At 36.7% G+C, this 12582-nt stretch overlaps 1 protein-coding gene across 15 annotated transcripts in view; it reads left to right on the forward strand.

Annotated features, from left to right (window-relative positions):
* Positions 1 to 12582, forward strand: part of ATE1 (arginyltransferase 1) — a 165388-nt gene that overhangs the window by 69945 nt on the left and 82861 nt on the right. For 12 of the 15 annotated variants that reach the window (XM_077877384.1, XM_077877386.1, XM_077877382.1 and 9 more), the window contains 2 exons: positions 2326 to 2507; positions 6684 to 6783. In XM_077877384.1, coding sequence (XP_077733510.1) covers positions 2326 to 2507; positions 6684 to 6783 — 282 coding nt within the window. Of the gene's footprint in view, positions 1 to 2325; positions 2508 to 6683; positions 6784 to 7161; positions 7211 to 8923; positions 9904 to 12582 lie in introns of those variants that run through there. The other 3 variants (XM_077877378.1, XR_013367741.1, XM_077877380.1) reach the window with 3 other exon arrangements.

Here is a 12582-nt window from a genome sequence, read left to right on the forward strand (position 1 = left end):
CCTTTTTATTTAAATATTAGAATAAATTTGTTGATATCCACAAAACAGTTTGCTGTGATTTGGATTGGGATTTAATTAAATCTGTGAGCCAATTTGGGAAGAATGGACATCTAATCAATATTGAGTCTTCCAGTCTGTGAACATGTAATATTTTTCCATTTGGTTACCCCTTCTTTGATTGCTTCTGTCAGAATTTTCTGCATATATATTATGTACATACTTTGTTAGATTTATACTTAGGCATGTAATTTTATTTGGTTTTAAAAATGGTATTGGGTTGTTAATTTCCAATTCCAGTTGTAGCTGGCTTATAGTAAAGCAAATGACTTTCAGTTGTTAACTCAGTATCCTCTGATCTTGCTATAATTGCTTATTTCCTTTTTTTTTTTTTTTTGTCATTGATTCTTTGGGATTTTCTACATGGTAAATTTGTGAATAAGAACAGTTTTATTTTTTTCCTTCCCAATCTTTTTACATTTTATTTCCTTTTCTTATTTTATTACTAGCAGGATTTTCAGTATGATGTTGAATAGGAGTGATGAGAGAGGATATCATAACCTTGTTCTTTTTTTTTTTAATTTTTTTTAAGATTTATTTACTTATTCATTCATTCATTCATTCATTCATTCACGAGAGACACACAGAGAGAGAGGTAGAGACATAGGCAGAGAGAGAAGCAGGCTCCGTGCAGAGAGCCCGACGTGGGACTCAATCCCGGGTCTCCAGGATCATGCCCTGGGCTGAAGGCAGCACCAAACCACTGAACCCCCCGGGCTGCCCATATAGCCTTGTTCTTAATCTTATTGGGGAAAGCATCCATATTCTTACCATTAAGAATGATGTCAGCTGTAGGCTTGTTGTATATGTTCTTTATCAAGTTGATGAAGTTCCTTTCTCTTCCTGGTTTGTTGAGTTTTTAGTCATGAATGGATGTTGGATTTTGCCAGAGGTGTGTTCTGTGTCATTTGATATATTACAGGATTTTTCCTTTAGCCTCTTTCATGGTGGATTACATTAATTGCTTCTTTCTTTAAAAAAAAAAAAAAAATTACTTGTCTAATGTTGAACCAGCCTTCTATACCTGGAATAAATCCCACTTTGTCACAGTATATAATTCTTTTTATACGTCGTTGGATTTGTTTTACTAATATTTTGGTGAGGATTTTTGCATCTGTGTTATGAGAGATACTGATCTATAGATTTCCTATCTTGTAATATCTTTTTTCTGGTTTTAATATTAGTAGACTGACTTTTTTCATTTTTCTTCATTCTCATCTACTTTTATTCATACATATTATCTGTGATTATAGCTGTATGAAAATGATACACATGTGCTGTTCTGAAAATAATATACATGTGCTGTTCTGTTTACTCACTTAAATTGTTAATCTCTAACATCCCTAGCAAAGCATTTTTTTATCATGTGTCATAATTTATGTTCCATGATTTTCATTTAACAATGGTTGTACTTAAAATCATACTGAATTTTTGGGGTACCTGGGTGACTCAGTCCGGTTGAGCATTGGACTCTTGGTTATGGCTCAGGTCATGATGTCTCAGGGTTGTGAGATTGAGCCCTCCAATAGGCTCCATGCTCAGCAGGGAGTCTGCTTGAGATTTTCTCCCTCTTCCTCTGCTCCTCCCCTGCTCCCCTGCTTGTGCGCTCTCTTTCTCTAAAAATAAATCTTTAAAAAGTAAAGTCCTATTGAATTTTAAAATGAAAAATGTCATTCAACTATTTACAGATAGTGGTTATATTCTGAAATTTATTTTGTCGGATTATAGTTACATTAAGATAACGGTAAGGAAATAACTTTATTTTCCTTTGGCCAAAAAGGGGAGGTGCTATAGCTCTTTTATATTTACACAGAAACTCTTACCTAGAAAAAATAATGGGGTCATATGCCTTGTCAGTGGGGGGTCATCACAGATCAGGCCTAGCTGGCAGTGTGGTGGCAATTTTCTTCTCACCCACCTCTCTCCTTTTATGGTCTCCATCTTCTCTCATATATTCTTATACATTATTACTTTCCCAATTTTTGTATGGGACAGAAAAATAAAGTTTAATATTTACTTGTCCTGTGAACTTTATATTTCCTACTGTTAAGTTTTTAAACAAGTTAAAAAAATCTTGTTTATTTCTTTTTCTCATTCTTTTCTTTGGTCAATGTTTATACAAATAAGTTTTATGGGGTGTGACTACAGAGGATGATGGCAACATGGGAAATTTTAGGAGTTACAAAGTAAAAGTATAATAGGATAATTACTAAGATTTTTAACATAAAAGGCAACAAACTGTTCACATGTATGTCTGCTTTCTCACAGGCAGAGAATCCCCCTCATGGACCAGATTGCGGTTACGGTTCCTTTCACCAACAGTATTGGCTTGATGGAAGAATCATTGCTGTGGGGGTGATTGACATTCTTCCATACTGTGTATCGTCTGTGTATTTGTACTACGATCCTGATTATTCATTCCTGTCTTTGGGTGTCTACTCTGCACTACGGTAAGATTACTTTTGACAGCTGTAATGCGTCATATGGAACTTCACATAATTTCTCATTTGATTATTAGTTCATCATATAACAGGAGAAATCCTATTTGATAGTCCATAATTTTGTTGCTATAGTAGTCTGTTATATATTGGTATTTAGGATACCACTTTCAGAACTGAGGCTAATATCTGATGGTAATTCCTAGCTTTTTAAGTTATCTACATCATCTAGTGTATGACAAGTCATTGTATTTGTGGGGTGCTTTTTTTGTTTATGCGTTTATTTAAGCTCCCCTATCAAGAACCACTTAATGTTACTTAAATATTATGGCATTGGCATATTTTTGTCCTTGTATATATTTTTTCATAATTAAAAGTTAAATGAATCTTATGTAAATTGAAGCAATGTGAGTCTGTTGAAAAGAATGTATGGTTAGAGAAAGTATATAGAACCAGAATAGGAAGTCACTAACTGTACACTTACCTCTGTGGCTCTCATCAAAAGATTATTTCCTTTTTACATCCATGGCTGCAAATATATGCAGCACAGTACAGATAGTTTGCATTATCCTAATGGTAGAAAGATTAGGGCCTTATTGCATGAAAGTACTTAATTTCTATTCCTTCTTGTCTGTGTATATATGTGATAGAGAAGGAAGGGAAGGAGGGCTGAAAATTATTTTTTGGTTGCTTGCCTGAGAGCTTGAGTTTCTCTCTCTCTCTCTATCTCTCTCTCTCTCTCTCTCATTCTCATGTTGTCATTGTTTTTTCTTTTCCTGGTCTCTGTCCGATGGTCATATTCTCACATCATGGGAAGATACACTTTCAGATCATTTATCTTATTTATTGTGTATGTGCTTTTCTCTGAATTATAAAAGTGGAAGAATTGATATTTTTCTTTAGTCACCAATTGATTTTTGTAAAAAATCTGGTCCATAATTGATTTTGTGTATTTTGGTGATCTGTAATATAAAGAAAATTTCTCCATCTTGGTATTTTTAACCCGACCTGCCTCTTAGTGCCAATTTATAGCAGATTCAAAATTACATAGTATTTAAAACTGATCTCTGTAATAATCTTTTATTTTTCTTATGTATTGGTGTATAAACCAATTAAGAATATTCATAATACAGGACACCTGGGTGGCTCAGTGGTTGAGTGTCTTCCTTTGGCTCAGGGCGTGATCCCTGAGTTCTGGGATCAAGTCCCACATCAGGCTCCCTGTGAGGAGTCTGTTTCTCCCTCTCCCTATGTCTCTACATTCTCTCTGTGTTTCTCATGAATGAATAAATAAAATCTTAAAAAATATATATTCATAATGCTTATGACATCAATGAAATTAGAACTGATAATTTAAAGCATTTACATTTTCTAATTTTAGAAGTGTATATTTTGTCTTAGAAAAGCTGCTTTCTCTTTGGACCAAAATCAGCCAACACTGAAATTATTGCCATTTTCCTTCTTGTTTTATTTATTTTCTTTTCTTTTCTTTTCTTTTATTTTATTTTATTTATTTTATTTATTTTATTTTATTTTTATGTATCAGTCTACAGTGTGTAGCTATGGATTTGTTTAGACTTCTCCGATAAATATTAAGACTATTTATTCCTACATAGTGAATTCTAATCTATATATGAAATATTGCTTCATATCTCAGTAAATTAAGGGATATTGAAATCCTCCTGCATTTGAGATAGTAAATAATCAATTGCCAGCAAAATTATAAAGAGTTCTACTTATTGGTTGGTGTATCTCTTGAAATTCTAGAGCTGGAGAGCTTTGAGGAAGAAGCAGAGGAGCCTGGGACTATCAAGTTGTTGCCAATTGAGAACAGGGAGATTGCCCCTGCATTACAGTCTTGTCACTTCCTTTTAGTTTTCTTTCTTTCTTTTTTTTTTTTCCTTTTAGTTTTCTTGAGATTATGATTGCTATATAGAAGAGGAAAGGCAGCCAGGAGATTGACAGTTTGAAGCAAAATTATTAAGAGTAGACAATAAATTGCCAGTTCCATTATTGATTATAGGGTAGTAAAATATGTTTAGTTTCCCTCCATTTCTTAATTTCTTCAGCAATTGCACAATGAATATAGTTTTTGTATTTTAATTATAATTAATGTAGATTTGTATATAGCCTAGTCTGTAGGCTTAAAAAGTTTGAATTGGGGATCATGAGCATGGCATTTGTTTTGTTAGCAAGATGAATTTGAGAAATGAATTAATTTGTTTAACAGATGTTTGAGAAGAAGCTATGTGTCCTGGACACAATTCATAGAAATGAATAAAATGGACAGGGTTTCCAACTCTGTCAAAGCAGTAAGTTAGAAGACCAACATACTTTTAGGTACTCCATTATGCTGTGACAAAAATAAAATCACAGTGGTAGGCATGAAGGGTTTTTTTGTATATAAGGTGGTCAGGAAAGACCTTTCTGAATAGGTGACATTTTAGAAGCCAAGAAAAAAGAAAGGAGCCAACCATGTAAAAATCTAAGTGTAGAAGTATGGGTAGTACAACATCTGAGGTAGTTGGCATAAAGAGAAGATAGGTCCTGTGTGGCTAGGATATGGGGGAGGAAGTAGATAGGAGTTAGGCAGGGAGGGCAGAGATGCAGGTGGTACTGGTGAGGAGAGCCTATGAAGCTGGGCTTGATAGGTCATGTTAGGGAGGTTAGATTTTATCTAAGTGTGATACCAACCCAGTTCGAAGGCAAAGGGTTTGGGGAGGTTATCTGATCTGATTAATATTGTAAGAAACGACTGAGACCACTCTGTGGGATTTATAGAGGAGCAAGTATGGAAACCAGAAAGCCAGTCAGGAAACTCTTGCTGTCATCAGGGGAGCCTTTATGCTAGCTTGGACCAGAATAGCTGAGGTGGAGGTAGTGAGAAGTGATCAGATTCAGGGTATACTTTGGAGATGGAGCCAGATGGACCTGTTGATGAATTGGATCTGGGATTGAGAGGAGAAGAACAGTTAAGGATGGCTCTAGGCTTGGGCCTAAACAACTAGGGGAGCAGAGTAGGAATGCAGGACCAAATAAAGGAGTGCCGGTTCAGTGGCGGGTGGTCCTGTGTTGGTTGTATCAGTGCATTTTTCCTCACTTTGAACCTTGAAACTGGTTTAGTTCTAGGAATTGTAGGAGTTATTCTGTTGTAGGCTAATAATGTTTAGTCTGCTTGGATTTAGAAATACTGTTATTTTACAGATGAATTTGTATGTAGGGTCACAACCCTTCAGTGACTTAAATTTGAACTTGCAAAATGCACAGATTATTCAGTTAAAAAATTTTCTCCTAGAGTTTCAAGCATACATTGGGAAGGAAGGAAGGAAGGAAGGAAGGAAGGAAGGAAGGAGAGGAAGGAAGGAAGGAAGGAGAGGAAGAAAGAAAGAAAAAGAGAGGAAGGAAAGAAGGAAGGAAGGAAGAAAAGAAAAGAGGCCATCCTTCAAGGAACAAACGTGAAAACAAACAACTTTTCCTCCTACTCTAGAAATGTACTAAAGTTTCCTTAAAACTCTCAAGTACAAGCAGGCATTCATTTGGGCAAGTGGGTTAAAGTTCTGTGCCCAGATTTATCCAGGTGCTTATTAAAACCACTTCAAGCATGGGCATTGCTGACAGTATCTTTGTTGAGATAATCCTCCCCTATGCCAACAAATAGAGCAAAAATGGTGAGATAGCATAGTTTTTTCCCACTCTTTAGTTTTAGGGAGAATAAATATTAGAGTAGCATCTAGACATAGGAAGGAGTTATACATCATATACAGTTGCAAGTGTTTGCATGTAAATGGTCATAATAATAGTCATTCTTCCTGAAATATGTTGGGTTTTAAGTTTTATAAAACTTGCACTGTTTTTCACTTGATAAACCTAGTCTTTTGAGAGCTCCAGGGGATAACGAGAGTGTATTAAATAGATCTCTTTATTTTTATGCTGTTTGAACTTTAGATCAACTAATATGTTCAAAGTATAGAATGTGAACTTAGATGCATTTGCTCAAAATAATTTAGAGTTGTTTATGTCTTTTTAGTAAAAGTTATCGTATTTTCTAAATTTTCTTTCAACACTTAGAATTTCTTAATAGCTTAATATTAGATTTTCAGATTTTATCAGATATTTGATATTAAATTACATATACTTTGAGTATTGAAACTAGATTTAACTGTACCTTCATCTTTTTTCTTTTGGCAGAGAAATTGGTTTTACTAGGCAACTTCATCAGAAAACATCTCAACTCAGCTATTATTATATGGGTTTCTACATTCATTCATGTCCCAAGATGAAATATAAGGTAAAGCTGATTTTACCACGTGTCTACTCTAGATGCAGTTCATGAACCTTTAGCTTTCATCGTTTCTCATCATATTAGTTTAACTTGCTTGTATATTTCCAATGTATATCATGAATTATTTTTAAATGTTTTAAACTTTTCATGGAATCTGGCTTGTTCATTGCCTAGGAAAGTATTGGACATATAGACACTTAATAGTTGCTTAGTACAGGTTAGTCTATAGAAATTAACCAAATATAGAAATCCTAGCTATTCTAAGCTATTCTAGAACATTCAGTAGGGCTCTGCTTACTTGGGGGTAGCATAGCACTACCTTGTCTGGGTGCATCCTAACCCATCCCCACCCTCCCATTTTTTTCTCCCTCCCTCCTGTTTTAGCTTTGTTTCCTTTGGACCCAGTCACAGTCCACAAAAACTGGAGCTCGATGTAAGCAGTGAGGTATTTTCAATATTAAAAAAAATAATGCAAATGTTTGTAAGATTTTCATTATAGAAAAACGCATCCTTAACCTGATTTTTGTCTCAGGGCATATAGGATTTGGGTTTTGAAAGGGAGATGAATGGATTAATTAAGGAAATCACTTTGCTGCCTCAGAAACAAAGCTTTCTATAGTGAGAACCACAGCCTTTGCTGTTCTGACTTTGTAATTCGTCATATTATTGTGAGATTGAACTATATGTCAGAATTTCCTTTTAAAATAAGTTTTATCTTCTATGACTCTCTTTAATTAAACTCTTTGTACCTATTACCTAGCTTCAGCAATTCTCAGTTCCTTCGTACTTCATCTATTCTTCCATCCCCATTCCTTCCTCTATCATCTTTTGAATTATTTTGGAACAAATCCAGAACATCATTTTCTGTACGTATTTCAGTGTGTATTTCTAAAGGATAAGAACATTTTGAAAACATAATCTCATCACCACACCTCAGAAACGTTAACAGTGTTTCTAAATATCCTCCTGTATCTAGTCAATGTTCATATTTTCTGGCTGTCTCATATTTTTTTTACAGTTTGTTTGACTTAGAACCCAGACAGGGTCCATACATTTGGTTGATATGTGTCGTAAATCTTTTTAATCCACGAATTTCTCCTCCCTTCCCCCCACCCCATACAAATGAGTACTCCACAAAACTTAGTGATTAAATGGGAGAATGAGCAAAAGTGGCTCCAGAGCATTGAGGTTAAGTGCTGAATGTCACGGGAAGGGACACTTGCAGTGTTAGAATCTGTGGATTCCAGGAGTAGAACTAGCTTTGAAAGAAGGGTTGATACACAGTACCTTGCTGGTTTTATGCTGATACAGCCTAGGTCTTCTAGTAGTCAAGGTGTCCTGCTGGGATTTAATCCCATATTTAAGTGCACAGTATAGGTAACTTGTGGATTTAATCCTTCGTATATTTCTGTTAGGCCTAAATTATTCATTTAGGTGATAGGTCTAAACATATATTCTCTGTGGAAGGAAAAGCATGAGCATACTTCTGTCTTCCCAAAAATACCTGTTTGGTACTGTTTTTACTAGTATTCTGTTCTCCTAGCTCATTTTGGTGGGACCACATCTAAATAAGTTCAGGGTAGGAAACTCAAGTACTCTTGATACTACGATATGGTATAATACTCAGGAAAACTCAAGCCACTCTATATATTCATCTTCCTTTGTATACTTGTGCATGACCCCTTCTAAATAGAAGCTTTTTTTTTTTCAAAGATTTTGTTTATTTGTTCATGTGAGACACAGAGAAAGAGGCAGAGGCATAGGCAGAAGGAGAAGCAGGCTCCCCACAGGGAGCACAATGCGGACCTCGATCCCAGGACCCCAGGATCATGCCCTGAGCCAAAGGCAAGACACTCAACCAACTGAGCCACCCAGATGCCCCTAAACAAAAGCATTTTTATGCCAGTCCTAGGAACTTGCAGAAATATGACTTTACTTCCCATCTGTAATGGCCACTCTAGTGTCCTAAGACTTTTCCCTCAGTGAGTTTTTCTTTATGTCTAAACCAAAATCTTAATTGCTCCATATTTTACCCTATTTTGTTGTTGTTATCCATGGAGATGTTGACCGTATTTTCATCACCCCTACCTTTGCATGAAGACTTTTTTTCTTTTTTTTAAAGATTTTATTTATTTATCCATGACAGACACAGAGAGATGCAGAGAGAGAGAGGCAGAGACACGGGGAGAGGGAGAAGCAGGCTCCATGCAGGGAGCCCAACGTGGGACTCGATCCTGGGACTCCAGGATCACACCCTGGGCTGAAGGCGGCGCTAAACTGCTGAGCCACCCGGGCTGCCCAGCATGAAGACTTTTTATGCCACCTTTGTTGACTCCAGTCCAGACTAAATGCTATAGATTCTTCTTCAGTCTCCTTCCTGGGTTAAGCTCTGCTAAAAAATAGAAGTCTGGCTCATATCGAGTTTTTAGTTAAGTATTTAAAAATGCTCTCCATACTGTTCAGTCAGTGTGGCTTAATCATACCCAACCAAAATTTGTCAGAATTATAGCTTCAGGATATTATTTTTTAACTTCCATTTGCATGATAAAAACCCCCAATGCCTACCCTGTTCTATTTTTCCTGTAGTATTCATGTAATATTTATTGAGCTTCTACTGGAAATTCAGCAATGAACAATACAGGCAAGGTGTCCGTAGTCTCAGCGACCTACAACAAGTTAATAAAGAAGACAAATAGATCAGAGTAAGCACTGATTGGTGTGGTAAATACTTGCTAGGTGTACCTCCTTTTTTAGAGCAGGGTCAGGGAGAGCCTCTTAGAGGCATAATATTGAGGCTAAAATTTGATTGACAGGAAGCCAGCCAGTGGGAAGATGAGGGGTCATTTCAGGATGAGCTTGGTAACAGCCAATGCAGTGCTCCTTTCCTTTTGAGTTGCTGCTGTTTTCCATTTTGGCTATACTTTAGGATGACCTGAAGAACTTTTTAAAAATACCAATATGTGGAACCTACCTTCTGAGATTTTGATTCATTGGCTGGGGGCAAACCACGGGTGTCAAAATTTTTTTACACTCAGAAACTTCTAATGTGAAGTCAGGCTTGAGAACCACCTCACCAGATTAATTTTTCACATGTGAGAGCCTAATAATAAACTGGAAAGATGATTATTTCTCATTTTAAAGTTGACTGTTTTCTGTTCAGTCAATTCAGAATTGAAGAAGCTCATATCTACACTTTGTTATCTGGGTCCTGGAACATTAAAGGCTGACGAGAGTCTTTCAGCTGGATTTTCCCACCTGCGGGCCTTTAACCTTACTGACTTCTTGTTTTACTTTCTCCCTTTACCCATTCTCCATGCTTGCAAACTCCTCCTCCCTCATTTCTCAGCCTAGGGGATCACTTGCTCCAGTAATCTATACTGGGCACTAAAGCTAGATTTGACCACCCACCCACCCCACCCCAGCTCCCTTAGCATTCTACGTTTCTTCCCAAAAATCAGGTCTGTCTTCTGTGCATACATTTGTGAGACTCTCTTGACATTTATATTCATCATGTATGCCAAATACCTAAAAGTGTGCCTGCTGCACAGTAGATAATTTTAATATATATTTGTTGAATTAGAAGAAATACCAGTGCTGAAGGGTTAGGAAACTCCTTGTTTAACAAGTTTTCACTGAATATGACTGGGACAGCTTATACTTTGCAAATAGTGTGACACACAGGCAGTTCTAACAATGATTCAATATCATGGAGTACTGACTGATAAGTACTGTGGTGTCATGGGGAGGTCTTGGCACTGGAGTGTGTTAACAGTTTGAAGGAGTTGCTTAACTACATCTGGTCTTGATTTTGCAGCTGTAAAATGGGAATGATGCAGAAATGAGATACATTGTGAGTTTTTTGTTTTTTTTTTTTTAAAGTAAGCTCTATGCCCAATATGGGGCTTGAAGTCACGAACCTGAGATCAAGAGTTGTCTGCTCTAGGGCAGCCCTGGTGGCACAGCGGTTTAGCGCCGCCTGCAGCCCAGGGTGTGATCCTGGAGACCCGGGATCGAGTCCCATGTCGGGCTCCCTGCACGGAGCCTGCTTCTCCCTCTGCCTCTCTCTCTCTCTCTCTCTCTCTGAATAAATAAATAAATAAAATCTTTAAAAAAAAAAAAAAAAAAGGAAGAGTTGTCTGCTCTACTAACAGCCAGCTAGGCACCCTGAGATGTATTGTGCTTTTATCTCAATTTGAGTATAGAATCTTCTTGCACTGACTAGTAGGATAGAATCTACCCAGTTGGATAGCATGCACAAAATTGTTACCTGTGCTTATGTTGAGACCTGTCAAAGTTGTGTTTATATGCTGATAAATGGCACCCAAATTTCTAAGTGGCCTGCTTGTGCTATTAGCTACTCTTCTTAGTTTAGTTCATACTGGGGAAAAGCAGAGGTTTATGCTATTGTATACCAATACTGCCTCTCTTTATGAAAATTTGCAGAATTGTGGACACTTGTCCTTTGTTTGGAGGAAGGTGGGCACTGAACTCTATTGGGGTTGGTGTGCAAAATGGTAAACCTCTCCAGCATAATTTCTGTGTTATGCTGCAGGGTGTCTGTTGGTTTTGGCCTTGTCGATTTAGGGCAGAAAAAAGTCTGAACTCAGATGTTTGTGGGTGGAATAAAATGACTATTTTGTTCTGTTTATAGATGTTTTCATTTCATCTAAGGATATTTTATATTTTTAGCAAATGAGAACCCTCAGTTATGAAGGAACAGCACAACTGCTTATAAAAGTGGGAATTCTCAATCAGATATGTGCTGTTCAAAATTGTAAGGTAGATGTTGGTTCAAGCATAAATATTTCTCATTGCAATTTGAAGGTCTATAACTAGACACCAACAAAAGGTAACTCACAGAAAATGAATCGCATGCTATTGTAAAATCTTTCATTTTCCAGATTCAGTGAGGGTAAATTTAGCATATAACTACAAAAATAGTTAAAAGTGTATCTTCTTTCATGGAGCAGAACTAAGTATTTTAAGCGTTAATAATGGCGTATTTTTGCCACACTGTAAAATATCCATGGAAAAATCTGTGTATTTCTAGTTGGTTTTAAAGAAAAAAAAAGGAATATATCTTAAAATAGGCATATTTTTAATAACTGAGAAGGAGCAATGTTTTAGGCACCTGGTACACTCTATAGACAATGGGACTATAGCTGTGAACAGTGTAGATGTGGGCTCTGCCCTAAGGAAGGTTACAGCTGAGAGGGCATACAGATAATGATAGCACAGTGGCACCCAGTGATACATAATTGTACCAGAAACTAGAGTAATGTATCATTTAGATTTTCTTGTGTAGATTTAGACATGATAAGTTACAGCCTTCACCATATAATACATTTATTATATGAAGTAGAGCAAATGAAAGTATTTAACAACAGGTCTAAGAAACCCACAAAAAAACTGGTTTTACATGTTCTTTTTTTTATTGAGTAATGAGTTTTAATGAGGGCATGCTGAAATGATGAGTTTATCTTTATGTGTAGGGAGGACTATGCCTTGGTAGATGGTTTCCAAGGGTGTCTATGCACATCAGTTCCTCTTAACCTGTATGTGCATGTGGCTCCTTCCATTAGAAGTAGATTCTGTTTCCTTGCCCTCATGAGACTGGCCTTCTGACTTGTGCTAATAAACAGGATACCATGAAAGAACTTTTTAGGGCTTCAGGCCCAGGCCTTAAGAGGACTGCCACCTTCCCCTTGCTCTGTCTTCAGAGCCAGCCACCATGATGTAAAAGGGCCAATACTGCTGGAGAGAGACATCACCTGGGAGGCTTGAAACCATCTTGTATGTTTCAGC

This window comes from Canis aureus, chromosome 29, assembly GCF_053574225.1.
Source record: "Canis aureus isolate CA01 chromosome 29, VMU_Caureus_v.1.0, whole genome shotgun sequence".
Classification (NCBI taxonomy): Eukaryota; Metazoa; Chordata; class Mammalia; order Carnivora; family Canidae; genus Canis; species Canis aureus.